At 41.3% G+C, this 15,386-nt stretch overlaps 1 protein-coding gene across 1 annotated transcript in view; it reads left to right on the forward strand.

The window, feature by feature from the left end:
* Nucleotides 1–15,262, forward strand: part of tgm8 (transglutaminase 8) — a 19,216-nt gene extending 3,954 nt beyond the window's left edge. The window contains exons 4-15 of the mRNA XM_050039416.1: nucleotides 1,911–2,029; nucleotides 2,337–2,465; nucleotides 3,396–3,573; nucleotides 3,773–3,908; nucleotides 7,753–7,862; nucleotides 9,051–9,166; nucleotides 9,301–9,427; nucleotides 9,516–9,793; nucleotides 11,826–11,994; nucleotides 12,188–12,351; nucleotides 14,095–14,228; nucleotides 14,489–15,262. Coding sequence (XP_049895373.1) covers nucleotides 1,911–2,029; nucleotides 2,337–2,465; nucleotides 3,396–3,573; nucleotides 3,773–3,908; nucleotides 7,753–7,862; nucleotides 9,051–9,166; nucleotides 9,301–9,427; nucleotides 9,516–9,793; nucleotides 11,826–11,994; nucleotides 12,188–12,351; nucleotides 14,095–14,228; nucleotides 14,489–14,636 — 1,808 coding nt within the window. The 3' untranslated portion in view covers nucleotides 14,637–15,262. The remainder of the gene's footprint in view (nucleotides 1–1,910; nucleotides 2,030–2,336; nucleotides 2,466–3,395; nucleotides 3,574–3,772; nucleotides 3,909–7,752; nucleotides 7,863–9,050; nucleotides 9,167–9,300; nucleotides 9,428–9,515; nucleotides 9,794–11,825; nucleotides 11,995–12,187; nucleotides 12,352–14,094; nucleotides 14,229–14,488) is intronic.
* The last annotated feature ends 124 nt before the right edge of the window (nucleotides 15,263–15,386 follow it).

Here is a 15,386-nt window from a genome sequence, read left to right on the forward strand (position 1 = left end):
AACCGAACGAAACTGACTTTCTGTAATGCATTTCAATGGACGTCCAGGCAGAGAATGTCCAAGTGTATGGGAATGGCTATACGCACTGTGATTGGCTCATCGCGTTTGAGGGCGGGACTTAGCCATAGGTCAGTTGTTACATAGGAGTAGGGCCGCACGATTAATCGTAATAAAATCGTGATCTCGATTCATATGCATATGCGATCTAATTTTTCAATGACGGCGATTCTGCCGGCCCCGCCCGTGCCGGGAGTCAGGACATCGTCTGCATGAAAACAAGCGCTCCCAACGACGCAGCGTGATACCACGTGATGCAGAGCACCAGCCGGCCGGCAGTTTGGAAAGCAGCGAGACAGGGGGGAAACACACTGCTCACTGTAGCCTCAGTTTGTGCCACATGCAGACCTGCTGGTAAAGTTAACTTAGCGTTAGCAAGCGTGATAAAAGACGGCAGAGAGGCGACGTTGTGCAAATAAACCAAAGATTTATTAATTCTCTGTAGCAGTAAACACATGGTCCGATAACAAATGTGTTAACTAACTATGCTAAAGCTTTACAAGCTATTCAGGGCTGCCGACGACAACATTAACATGACAAACAGCAAGGCTACGGCAAGTTAACGTACTGACACTCCTCAGACACACACACACACACACACACACACACACACACACACACACACCGGACAGCCTCTCAGTCCTTAGCCGCTAACGTTAGCTCATGTACAACACAGGTACCACACAGAAACTTTTCCAAAGGGTCATAATGTGCTTCTAGTTAGCCTGGTTCCAGACCATAGACCCCGCCCACTCAACTGAGTAGGCTGGTTCTGGGAGCTTCAGTCTGACACTCAGGCTAGCTTCTAGTGACTGTCAAATCGCCAGCGAAAGACGTTTACACTGCGGACACGGAGAACAGCCGCCTGCTCTCATGGGACAAAGATCCTCTGAGAAGAAAGACGGATCACTCTGCTCTGCCGCCAGGAACAAACTGGGGGGCAAAGATCCTCTCTGAGGAAGAGGGTTCACTTTGCTGCAGGGTTCACCAAAACGTTTTTTTTTTTTCTTTTAATACATTGAACACACATTAAAGAACATACAAGATCCTGTAGAGAATTAATACATATAATACATTACGATAAACATTGTCAAATTAAATGAAGGAAGAGGATTTTTTAAAGGCAAATAAAATATTGGGGATTTATGTAAAAATATACAGAGACATATAAATAATTATATAATTAAAGATATGTAGGCTATGTTAGGTGAATACTCCTGTCAAATGCAACCACTACATCATAAGGAATGCAGTGATGAGTAAGTGACTTTGCATTTGTAATAAAACGTAGAGTTGTGCATTTTCGTTTGCTTGAGCTACACACGTGAGCATAGACTTTAATGAGGACTGAGATCAGGAGCCACTGCAATGATGGCAGTGAGGCAGGTAGATGAGACGACTAACTTCAATGTTAAGAAATGGTGTGGTCCACTTTAGGGGTGTCTGAAATCGTTTTACAAGATTCTTCCTGGCACGAATACGTGAAAAATATTGTAATATTTACGATTACAGGTAAGCAGAATTTGTACAAGTTTTGATCCCCCCAACCTGTTGTTTCTACGTCTTCTAGGGGGGGGGGGGGGGGCAACTGTCATAATTAGGGAGGTGGCAAAGTGGCAACTCGAGTAAAGTATAATAAATTTGTACTCAAGTGCAGTACTTGAGTAAATATACTGCTATCTTTTACTTTTAATACGTTAAATACATTTTACTGATAATGCTGATGTTATCTTATGTGTAAGACTTTGAATGCAGGACTTTTACTGAAGTAAAGTATTTGAATACTTCTTGACTGAACACTATCGTCTGTCTGTCTGTCTGTCTGTCTGCCTGCATGTATTCACTCTCTGCAGACGACCAGGTGTACATGGAAAATGCGAAGGAAGTGGAGGAGTATGTGATGAATGAACAAGGAGTCTTGTACAGAGGAAGTAAAAACTACATCATGCCTCTAGACTGGGACTTGGGACAGGTACACACACATACACACACACACAAATAATGGCCATAAAGATTTTAATCTTATAAGCAACTGAATACCTAATTGTGAAATTTAACCACTACTGAATACGTAGCCTTGATTCAGTATATCATGCATCTCTAGGTTTTATTATTATGTCATGAATAATCAATATTTGCAGTCTGATATAAAATAAGAGCAGATGGTGTCTCTTATAAAGTTTACATAATAATCCCATCTTCAGTTTAACACCACTGTGTTGCCATCAGTAACATGAACTTGCACCTCCTCACCTCTCTTCCTGTCTGCTTCTGTCCAGTTTGAGGAAGACATGGTGAAACTTTCTTTAAAGATGTTGGACATCAGCCACAAACACATTGACAACCCAGCTGAGGATGTTGCCTCTCGCAGCGACCCCGTCTACGTCGGCCGCGTGATCAGCGCCATGGTAGGACACAAGACAACTCCACGAACCTTTTACAGCAGCAAAGCATTTACAGGCCGACATTTCTGACTGTTGTGTGTCAAAATCTGGCCGTTATGTGATTCAGAGTGATGCCATGTTGGGGCTGGGGATGGAGTCTGCAAGAAATTAAAGTAATGAGAGTAAAAGTAGGGTTTTTATTTTGGGTTTTCTGTGCTAATTAGCAAGTATTATCGTGCTAACATGATAAACTAAGATGGTGGTGGTGGTGGAAGCACTTGGGTAACTTACTTGAGTAAATTGTAAATGGACTGCCCTTGTATAGCGCTCTTTTTAGTCTGCTGACCACTCAAAGTGCTTTTACACTATTCACACAGTCACACACTGGTGGCCAAGGCGACCATACATGGTGCCACCTGCTATTCAGTGACCATTCACACATACCCACAAACCAATGGAACAGGCATCGGGAGCAATTTGGGGTTCAGTATCTTGCACAAAGATACTTTGACATGCGACACTGTGGAGTCAAGAACTCGTCTGTGCAGGGAGGCAGGTTGGCGAAGCAGTAGGTGCTCAAACTGTGTTTTTCTCCTATGTAATTTCACACTAGCTCCTGTATGTGTGTGAGAGAGAGAGAAATAAAGGGGTGGTTCCTTATCAGTATATTTTTGAGCGGTGGTATGAAGCCACATGACCCATCCCCACCTTCAGTGTTTCTCATGATATCCACTTCATGCCCCTCCCCCACAGCGTGTCAAATCACTAAAGGGTTAAAAGTAAAATTACTCATTATACTGAAAGGCCTGTTAGAAAGGCCACATATAAAAACATTAAAAAGACTTGGCAAATGTCTCTCATGTGACACGGTTTTAGGGTCATTCTTTGGAGTTGTGATTTTGAGGCAAAAAAAAGTCACATTATAAGAATGAGAGTTTCCTTGTTTTCTTCCAGATCAATTCTGTAGATGACCACGGTGTCTTGGAGGGAAACTGGGGAGGCAATTATGGAGACGGGTTCTCACCCTCTCACTGGAATGGCAGTCACGCCATCCTTAAACGCTGGTACGACAGCGACTGCAAACCGGTCAAGTACGGGCAGTGCTGGGTGTTCGCTGGTGTGATGTGCTCAGGTAACGTCTCACTCTGCAGGTCCCACACCTGGAACATCTGTAAAGATAATTATCAACTTGAGTCATCGCAAACTTAACTGACAATTTTTGACTCAAATGTATGGACTTGTTTCTCTTCTCTGTTTTATATGATTGTAGATTGAATGTGTTTAGGTTTGGGACTTACTGTAATGACTCAAATCTTTGTGTTTGGTTCCAGTGATGCGTCTGCTGGGTGTCCCCACCCGCACGATCTCCAATTTTGCGTCAGCCCACGACACCAATGGGAATCTGACCATCGACCGGTTTCACGCCAAAGAGGGAGTCACACCAAGACAGACCCATGACAGTGTTTGGTGAGACACACAGCGCTTTAATACAAGTCCATCAAAATTAAAACACGTCCCACCACATTCTGTTCACCAAATGTTTTTCGTCTACCTGTCCTTCAGTTTCCAGTTTCCTTAAATTCAATACATTGATCTGTAATGTGACCGATTGATCATATCCACCTTATTCCTGAGGGCCATTGATATGAGAAATAAAGTTTCACAAGACATCGCGAAAAAGTATCAAATCAGAGACACTTAGACTGACAGGTCCGTCACTCAACGTCAGTACATGATCCCTGTCTTTCCCCGTCTGACTTCATTCTCAACCTACATTAGAAAATTGCTCGTTATAAAATAAACTCAGCAACATACATTGAAATATGTATTTAGTCATTAGGGCTGAGAATGTGTTACTGATTTACCGTACGTCCATTATATCATATAAAAAAACGAATGCCAAAAGTTATTTCTTTAACTACTACTTTATATGACTATGACTGAAGTCTGCTGCTAAATTCAGCTTCATGTTTCGCTCAGAACAGTTTTTATATCAGAAGTTAAAAAAACATGTAAACTGCGTTGCTAATGCAGATGAGCGGTGGATTAGCTGTGAAACATCACATTTATTCACTTTACATGGAGCTATTATGTGTTAGTATCATTCATATTCATCAGAAATCAGAAATCATCTTTAGAAGGAGCAGATGTTAACCTTAAGCTAGCTCGGGCCATGTTAAAGTTAACGATATTTTAACAGAGCAAGGTAATTGCTAGCGTGCTCGGTTGAAAAAGAAAAAAACTGAATGCTTTGAGATGGCTGTCAGAGATGGCAGAGGTATGATCACATGATCCTGTTTGAGCTATAACAGGTGGTGTGTTCCACGTTTTATTTCCCAATTGCTCCTGGAAAGAAGAATAGAGTACTGTAAACAAACTGTTACCACTGGAAATCACTGGTTTTGGCTCAAAGCTGGAAGTTGAACACATAATTACCTCCGCCAAGGAGGTTATGTTTTTGCCAGCATTGGTCTGTTTGTCTGTTTGTTTGTTTGTCTGTTTGTTTGTTTGTTTGTTTGTTTGTTTGTCTGCAAAATAACTCAAAAAGTTACAAACGGATTTTGATGACATTTTCAGGAAAGGTGGACAATGGGACAAGGAACAGATGATAAAATTTTGGTGGTGATCGATTGAAGCAAAGTGGATAAAATAATGAAGTCTATCGTCTGACAGCCTCAGCAGCAATTCCAATTTCTAATGACACGGTGAAAATAGCGCCATCTGGTGGCCGGAAAGCACGTCTTCTTCTGCTTGCTAAATATTGTTGTAATTCTAAAGTTGAAATTAATGTTCTGTGTTGGAAAAAAAGAAAGTGAAAAATACAAAAAAACATATTATATTCTGTTTTGTTACAAAATAAAAACTAAATAAATACACGACAGTGTCTCCATGGTGAAGGCGTATATAACCTAATAATGATAGTGATGCAAATAACCTAATTATGATGCAGGCTGCAAAATCTGATGCAGAGGGGGAGGGAATATCACTTACTTGCCGGAGGTCTGCACTCTCTGAGTGCTTTTCTAGTTCACGCAAAGTATCGTGGGGGCTAAGAATAAGGTGGATAGATTATGTGTATACAAAACATTACAATCATAATTCAAAAATAATATTTACAAAATATCACTGCCTTTTAGAAAAAAAAGGACCCATGCTGTCACACTACACAAGTTATTTTAAGCTGTTAGCTAGCTGGTTAGCAGCACACGTTACAGACGTTTTCGAATTCATTGAAAGATTCCTTTTCCATGTCTGTGCTGATATAATATTCACATGCTGCTGAATTATTCATGGACACACTGTCTTGTAAATTCCCATGGGTGTGTAAAGTATCGTGCCAGACCAGTGCCACTCCTTACAGCTGAGTAAATGACAAAACTAAATAAAAACCAAATTAACAAGGGCAGTCTGCCATGTTTTTAATGAGAAAGTGTTCCCAGTTTATAGAGGTCGGATCAGAGTAAAAAGGTTTCACATTAAACACATTCTCAGGCCTGTAATCATAACAGCATTTCATTACCTGCTAACGGCAGCTACCAAAATAATCTGACCTCTGAACAATGTGATGTCTGTTGTGTTCTGGCATTTTACCTGATTTATATCTGAACATGTGGAGGTGTTTGGGTGTGGTGACTTATCGTAAGAACTTTTGATCCGCCAAGAAAGAATGTCACTATTGTCTACTGTGGAGAGTTGAAGTGTCCCGTGATGCTTTGAATACTTTTTTTTGGGTCTTTCCCAACATCTTAAGTGTTATACTCAGATATCAGAATAGACTTTATTGTCATTGCACAGGAAGTACAATGAAATTTGCTGTGCCGTGCCTGAATATAAAAATAAGAAAAATAGACAGTAATAAATACACAACACATACGTGTACACAATCATCCCAAATCAATTCCAATATTTAAGAGTTTGTCTCAACTGTACGAGAGTGATGACTCACTCAGCGCCACACATATCCACTCACATAGTGGATATGTGTGGTTTCAGAGTTGGAGGTTTCAGAGAGCACTGAGCCGCTGCGTCTGTGCGCGCCGCCATTCTCCACCCAGAAAAACAGATAACATCAGAAAACAATATGACTAAATACTGTTGACATTTTAAATGTTTTATGCGTTCATGCCAGTGATAGCTGTGGCTGTGTTTTCGGGTTGTGCGTCTGTTCGTGCCTAGAATTCTTGTGAACCCATATTTTTTTCTTGGCACCATTGTCTACTAGGACTCAAAGATGAACTGATTTTAATCAGAAGAGACTGGTTCTTAGAGAATTTATTTACAGGTGCACTTAGGTATGAGAAATGTCTTTGGCGATCAGACCCCATTGTGATGTCATCTAATCCAGGGGGCAGAAACCAAACCAACATGCTCCTCCTCTGCCCTCTTTATGCACCGCAGCCCCAAACTGCACATCATTTTTCTTTATTTAATTATCAGAGGCACAGTGTGGGAGATGTAAATATTATTTCAAATTAAGTTTTGGTTTAATAAGACCTGTGGACTTGGGAAAAGCAATTTGCCGTCAGTCTCCGCTCCGACCAGGCAGCTGGTGAACCCGAATCTGGCAGAGAGTTGGAGGGAGACGGTGTGGTTTTACGCCAGACTATCATACTTGTTGTTCAACTTAACGGTGGGTTATTCCCTACATCAGGCTGCCTGTATTAAGATGTTCTAATAGTGGTGTCATTTTACAACAGAGACAAACAATGCTGAGGCTCAGGGCAAACTGACAGAGACGTCACTCTGCTGATGTAAGCAATGCACTCGTCTGCAGCAGAGAGCTGTGACTGGGAGGAGCCTACTGTAGCTGTTGTGTTATTTTGTGTGTACTTGTGCATTTTTTTGCATCTAGTTTAATGTCGAACTATTTTCGTTTGACTTTTTGGATGGTTCAGATGATACGGAGTTAACTGCACCTGTTTCATTTCATTTACCTGTCTCACATTACTGATAACAGACGAAAATAAAATGTTTTTCTCACCTTCTTGAAAAGGTGGTTGAGGGAAGTTTACCATATTTGCGCATAGCCACAAACCTGTTGATATCCAAGTCTTTCATGATGTTGTTGAGTAGTTGTGTTTCTCCTTCCAACCAGAAATGTTGGCTTTTCTTTTGAGCATGCATCTCTACCCCAGCCTTGCAAACTGTTGGCTAGTTGGTTTGTATTCAACGCACAGAGCCGACCATAAACAAGCAGGAGGCCGTGTGTTGGACCAGAATGTTCTGGTTCTTCTAAATCCAGTTTATCAGTGATGTATTTCAGTCTCACTGCACCACTGTGGCAGAATCTGAATGCTGTTTTGTGTTTAAGGAACTTCCACGTGTGGACGGAGTCGTACATGAAGCGCCCTGACCTGTCAGAAACAGGCAAATATGACGGCTGGCAAGTTCTGGATCCAACACCGCAGGAGATGAGCGATAGTACGGACTCCTTTGTTTATCTCCATAAACTTTAAATGTGATGTGCTTTCTTCCCTGCTCTGATTACCTTATTTCTCGCCCTAATTTTACACGCTGACCTGTTTCTACTCTGAGATTTCATCAACAGTGTCACTCATAAGTCCAATGCCATCCAAACAGGGATTTAGAAAAATAATTTAATGGTAGCATGCAATGAAAAAATGACTTTGATGCAGATGATGATGACCAGGGAATGAGAACGGGCTGGAAAGCCCCTTTAAAGAAGTATTTCACTGCTGGAAAGAGTCTTTTCATAACGCAGACAAATGCTTATTAGTTGTAGACATATTTTAGTCATTTTTATCCGTCATAGTTGTAGTTGACGAGAACTCTAAACGTTTAAGTCGACAAAAATTCCCGACATTTTAGTCATTATGTTTTCCATGTTTTTGGTCGTCAAACTAATCCAGTGAGTGAGAGTCAAGGTGACAGGTTGTATAGAAATTTAATTTAACAATTTTTACTACAACAACTAATAATTTCTACACACTTACAAACTGTCATTTCCTGCGGAGATCAGCTGTGAAATCCGACAGCCAGTGGCCGCTTGCTCCACTGCTGTTCAGCGGCTAATGACCGGCGCTAACTGCTAACAGCCAAAAAATTATCATCATAGTTATTGGGGGGGGGGGGGGGGGGGGGGTCCTCTTCTGGCAGGCAAGACAAAAATGTGGAAGTTCAGCCTGCAGTTTGAGCAACAGCCTGAGAGCCAGCAAGACGTGTTTTGCGTCATCAAGTTGAGTTTCTCTGGGAGGGGAGCAGGAAGACGAAGATGGAGGATAGATGGAGGGAAGTTTACCATAGCTCATTTACACATACTACCCACAGTTATGACACAAAGCTGGTTGAAAATCTGCAAAGTATCCTTTTAAAGTAAGCATCTGTAGAAGTTCTCTTTGACTGCAGGAGATTATGATTGCATATGCGAGTTTCTTTTTGTATCAAAAGGAAACTCTATCCAAGAGGAGTCTTAAGTTCAGGACTGACGAAGCCTCTTTGATAAGAGGTGAAACATTTTCCAGGTGCCGATGATACAGCAAAGTGAGAAATTCAGATCAGACAGTGGTTTTCTGTGGTGGAAAAAAAATCTACTTTAAGTTGAGCAGTTTGTTACAGCATTTCATGATTTAATTGTCTCTTCTCCTGTAGATGTTTACTGCTGCGGTCCAGCCTCGGTCAAAGCCATCCGGGATGGACAAGTAAACCTCAAATATGACTGCCCTTTTGTCTTTGCTGAGGTCAATGCTGACATTGTTGAATGGCTGGTCAGTGAGCAGAGCTTGAGTCTAACCTCATCAACATATACATTTAATCAAGGGCTGCAGCAAAAGCTAATTTGATTGCAGATTTTGTGTGATGCATTGTTTCTTTTTGTTGTTTCTTTTGTTTGTCCTGTCAGGTCAAAGAAGATGGCTCACAAACAAAGATCGAGTCTTTCCCTGGGAAAGTTGGTATCAATACCTCCACCAAGGCTGTCAACTCCAAAAAGAGGGTGGACGTCACCGACACCTACAAACCAAAAGAGGGTGGGTTCACCTAACAAACAGATCACACACACAAACTACTGAACTACAGTAGTGGCTCTGGAAATTGACCGAATTTCTTCATTTATAGGGTCAGAGAAGGAGAGGGCTGTCTTTAAGTATGCCGTCAACATCACCACAGACTACTCTGCAACTGATGGCGATGAAGAGGTGGAGGAGGAAGAAGAAGAAGAAGAGATGGAGGAGAATGACGGCGCTGAAGAAGGGGAGGACAGCGTCGAGACAGAGGAGGGTGCTGAGGATGAAGTGGTGGAGGAGCCAGACGATGAAGAGACGGAGGAGGACTCTGAGAATGAGGAAGCTCCAGCTCCAGCTCCAGTTCCACCAGTGGTCATGACGTTTGTGGAGGTGCGTCACAGAAAGCAAAGTCCCTGAGTTTCCCTTTAGTGCAATTGAACAGGGTGTTTTTTATCTTATTTTTAGTCTCAATTTTGTTTCTCAATGTTTTTTTTCTCTGGTTAGGTTTAGGCACAAAAACCATTTGGTTATGATTAGGAAAAGATCACATTTTGGCTTAAAATACCAAGTTTTGGGGGTCCGATCCCTGCTGGAAATGCAGCGATGTCTCAGTACCCTGGGAGAAACACAGGGACAGCTCCCTAAAAAACAACTGTGTTTGGTGGCTAAAAAGTTGCTGGAAACACAGCAATGACCCGCTAAATCACAACCGGTTTTGTTGTTTGTGAGTCACAAACAGTGGTCTGCAGCTTGGCAGTCTTCTCACCTAGGTGATACGCCATCCACCCTCTCCTCCACCTCCAGATTACAGTGTCAGCTCATAAACTACATCAGTTTAGAGATGTTGATATGATACGTATGAAATGTGCACATGTGATGAATCTGTGTTTTGAAGAAACATACAATGCCAACATTTTCTTCCAGTGATGTGGCTGGTGATGTAGCACTGAGCGACAGCTAAATGTTAACAGACAACAGCGTGCAGAGTTAAGGGGGATTTGTACTTGTGTGGCAGACCCTTTACCGTGGCCTACGGCGCTGTGAGCATTTATACTTGTGCAGTGGTGTGTCTGTCATTCTGCAGTTACACCTCCAAAACACTTGTCGACAGCGGGGTTTCTGTGAAGTGCTGTAAAGTTTAGTTGATTCAAAACACATTAAACCCACATTAAACACACATTAAACATGACTTAATAGCAACAATTTCAAACACAAGTACACAAATCAGCTTCACTGTAACTCGCAGCATTCACAAACACTTGTCTATTGCTGGACACATTTTCCCCACAAATACAACATGCTAATGTTTTTAGCACAAGCCTATGGCATTTTACATTGTATAAATTAGCTTAGCGGTTAGCATACTTTTCTTCTTCTCATATAAAACCAGGGACAACAGCAACATTTAACAAAGGTAACGTTATAAAAGTCGGCTCCATTCCAACTCACAAGGTTCACTGACAAAACAACTGTCTTACACTAAACACGTTTTCCAAGCAAATATAACATGCTAATGTTATTAGCACGAGCCTATGGCTTTTTACATTGTATAAGTTAGCCTAGCGACGAGCGGAGATTTCCTCTGCTCATATGAAGCCAGGATAAATCACACACAAGACTTAAAATGCTATTTTGTGGAGGCTTTATTGTCTTCACAGTTTATTGTTTCTTAACTGTGAAATCATATAAAAAACTGAGGGAAATGGTTTCAGCTTTTAAAATAAACAGGAGGTCTGCGTGTAGTTGCATTTCTGGGGAGGTGCACGTCAGGCTACAGTGTAGTTTATATTTGGTTTTTGGATCTGACTCACACACTGCAGCGACGCCTCACGGTCGGCCTGTCATTCAAGCAGCCCCACTCTTATTAAGCCTCACTAAAATGTAAATGAGTGAGTAATATAAAAATTCACCTCCTGTACAGCTGTCATGAATGTTGAAATTAGCTGTAGAGACCAAAGAGGGAAGAGAGGCCAGCCTCAAGTGGCCATTCGATGAACTGCAGTCTTTGGCACTTCCACACTGGCTTTCAGCCTCGGAGGTTGCAATTTAGTAATGATGGGGTTAACCTTCACCAACCAATATCTGGGTCATGCCTAACACCTCCTCTTAGCTGTTAGAAAATCACTCTAATCCGTCTCTTGGCTCATGCTTAAACAAACATACACCTTTAACTGTAATTATGGAATGGGGGTTGCACATTTATTAGCGTAAAGCACACCCAAATAAGGAATGTTTTTTTGGCACTGTTGTATAGCGTGCCCATGCAGAAACACTCTCACCATCCCATGGTAGAGCACAAGCTCGAGTGCATAATTACTCTTATGTAACACTGAATTGATCAACCTTATTAAAGACAAACTTAGCTTTGTTTCAATTAAGTTTCATTTGGCCCTTCATCAATGTCTCCGTCCTGCCATTGCAGGTGACTCACCCGACAAACGGGAAGGATGTGAGATTGAAGCTGAAGCTGAAGAGCAGTACTGCCAGGCAGCTGTCCATCAACATCAGCGTCCAAGCCATGCATTACAACGGCAGGCCAGCTGTCAACATCAAGCATCAGGAGATGGAGAAGTCACTGGTACCTGGGAAAGGTGAATCTCTTTCACTGGACAGAGGTGTTTCTGTTGACTGCTGGAGGCAGATAAATAAAAGGGTGGAGAAATAAAACCAAAACCGTCTGCAGGTTTAGACACTATGAGGGATAGGCGAGAAAACATTGTATGTTTTTATGGAATTTGTTGTGAACCGACTTTAAATCTCCCGTCTCCTCTCTGTCTCTCAAAGCTCTGTTAATCCCTATCCGGATCCCGTTCATCATCTACCATGAACACATGATTAATGCTGACAGCATGAATGTATCAGCTGTGGTCACGGACATGGAGAACCCAGATCACACGTACCTGGCTGATGATGATGTTGTGCTGCTTGACCCTCCCATTTCCCTGAAGGTCAGTATAAAACCTCTGTCTCTAATATCCCGTATTGTCTGGCTTCGTTCAGCTGTTTGCCACATTGGTATCTCATCTCACACTCAAAGTCTGGGATTTTAAAAAAACAATCCCAAAACTAATGAAATAGTAATAGTAATACTAATACAATTCATTAATACCTTTGTCTATAAAGCTTTAAATAATGGCAATGCGCTTGAAGTTTTTTATTCATTCATCTTTTGTTTGTTTTGTTACGTATGGTGCATAATGTTGATTTGCTTATGTACTACGTTGTATTTTTATAGCTGCAATATGAGTGTAGAGCCCAAGACAAATTGACTTTTGCACACCACGTCTGTATTTTTCACAAGCATGTCAGAATCTTCCTCACTCATCTTATAGAACATGATGCAGCCTGCCCCACATATCTGCGCTCTAGGCGCCTGGCATTTTTGCCGCAGCGCTCTAAACACATCGAGTTGAAAAACTTCATCTCAGAGCGGAAAAGTGCCCCACGTTTCTTTTTTTGTCATCTTTGTCCAATCGGATGATTTGAGAGGCGGGCCTTCTGTGGTGGTTTTTTTTTGTTTTTTGTTTTTTAAATATATTTTTTGGGCATTTTTACCCTTTAACTGACAGGACAGACAAGTGTGAAAGGGGGAGAGAGAGGGGGAGTGACATGCAGGAAATGGCCACTGGTTGGAGTCGAACCCGGGCCCCTGCAGCAACAGCCTTGTACATGGGGCGCCTGCTCTATCCACTAAGCCACCGACCTCCCAACAACAAGTTTACAGTTGGTAAACAATGGAGGAGAAACTGGTGGTAGTGGTTGCTGGATCCCCCAAGCCGGACAATAGAGAGCAGGTTGTCAAACTGCCCCCGAGTCATCCTAAAATATGCCTAGAAACAGCCATCATCGAGGAGAAGCTCCTGGACCAACTGGTACTCCCCATGATCCACCCTCTTTTTTAGGGTCTGCAAAATGCATTCTGTTTGATCGGAGCCTGATGCAGCAGTAATAATAATCCAAAAACATCAGATAGTGTAGTAAAACACTGACAGGGAACATTTACTGCAGAGAAAATACTTTTTACTTTGAGTAATTCAAGTATATTTAGCTGAAAATACTTACATACTTTTATTTAAGGTTTTGAATGCAGGATTTTTATTTGTAGTGAAGTATTTTACAAAGTGGTGTCAGTACTTTTACTTAAATGTGGGCCATTCTTATGTCATTACTTGGTTAGAGTTTGGGAGACAAATATAATAATTGACATCAATAAGTCATCAATCAATCAATTTAAAAAAAATATATACACAAAGAGGATATTTTTGGCAGATATATAGATGAGTACAAGTTGTGTTAGGGGAGTGCATATTTATTTAGTAACACTGGGTGGAACTTTGACTGTAAATAAACTGGGTTTATTACTTATTTATTTAATTGGGTTGTAAATAGACTGTTGAATTCGTTGAAATATTATATAAGTTAAAAGAAGAAATGTAAGGAAGGGATAGGGACTTATAATTTTTACTTCTACCTACTTCTGTTCAGACACTGTTATCTTTGTCGACGCTCATGATATAAGAATATATAACCGTAAACATACACTGCAAACTTCTTTACATTAAAGCACATCTTGTGTTTGGGCTGTTTTTCTCTCATCTTGATGCATGATGGGAAGTGATGTTTCAAGAGGTTCCGGTTTGGTTTCCTGACTGAGTGTATCTGAATTATCTGTTAAAATGTGTGTATTCCAGATTTTCGGTAAGCCCCAAGTCCACAGTAGAGCGAGAGGGGAGGTGGTTTTCAGGAATCCGGCCAACAAGACACTGACAAACTGCCATCTGACTCTCTCTGGAAGTGGCCTGTGGCGAGATGAGGTTGAAGTCAAGTGAGTGTGTTTTCTTACAGCTGATCATCTTTTGGTACCTGACAGTTTTCGATACTTGGCGCTACGGACACATTTGAGTCGGCACCAAAAAGGTTTTGTGGTTCGACACCCAGCTTTAGTTTGTGGCATATGACGGCAAAACAGTGCATCCGTTCAAAGTTGTGTTGCCTTTTTATAATCCAGACAACACCAGGCAACATAAAGAGCTTTACCCTCAAACTAATCTTTTTGTTTATTTTTACTCTTTGTGTTACTCACAGGATTCCAGATCTGAAGCCAAAAATACAAGTTCGTGTCAAGTTCTTTTTTTTCCCATACAAGGTCGGTAAGAAGACCGCCATGGCCGACTTCGACTGCAGCAGCTTCAAAGACATCAAGGTCTCTTGCCCGGTCAAGATCAGGAAGTAAATTCTCCCTGATGCTGACTGAGAGTCACATGTGTTTACTCAGAAAGGTTTACTGTGGAGGCATGGAAGCATATAAAGTTTTCTTCAAGAATTCAATGTAACACGCAGGGAGTAATTATTATACAAATGGTCATATGCGGGTGAAGTATCCCTTTAATGTCAGTAAGGTGTCCACAACAGTGCAACAATGACTCTGCTTTGTAACAGGTGAGGGTGGTGGTGGGCTATTTTTGATAAGTTTCTCCTCAGCATGTGAGATAAAATAAATATCAGTAAATCATCTGAGAGTTTGAACATGTTTGCCGTAATGGAATTACTAGAACTATACACAATTTCAAGTTGTGCTTTTTAGACAAAGTAAGACAAAAAACGTCCCGTGGATAAGTAGAGTTTCTCTATAAAGGATGATGTGGGAGTACTCAATGCAACATGCATCATTAAGAGAACCTGTTAGATTTGATGAGCATAAATCATAAGGTACATTTCAGTTTATAGCTTTTTGTGAAACATACATTTAACAAGTTTTTTTAAATATTGAAATCTTTAATTTGACTCTTTACCCTTGACTGCTGTAACACTGGAATTTCTCAATTGTGGGATCAATAAAGGTGTATCTTATCTTATCTTCCATTTTTACTTTGACTTCATTCAGTGATTTCCAAAAGAAAGAGCATGTTGTTTTCAGTCAAATGTGGGTGCAGGGCATAGACTGTGTAAAAGAAGTGGAAGGAGCCACCATGACGTCACCCAC

Source organism: Epinephelus moara, chromosome 24 (genome assembly GCF_006386435.1).
Source record: "Epinephelus moara isolate mb chromosome 24, YSFRI_EMoa_1.0, whole genome shotgun sequence".
Taxonomy (NCBI): domain Eukaryota; kingdom Metazoa; phylum Chordata; class Actinopteri; order Perciformes; family Serranidae; genus Epinephelus; species Epinephelus moara.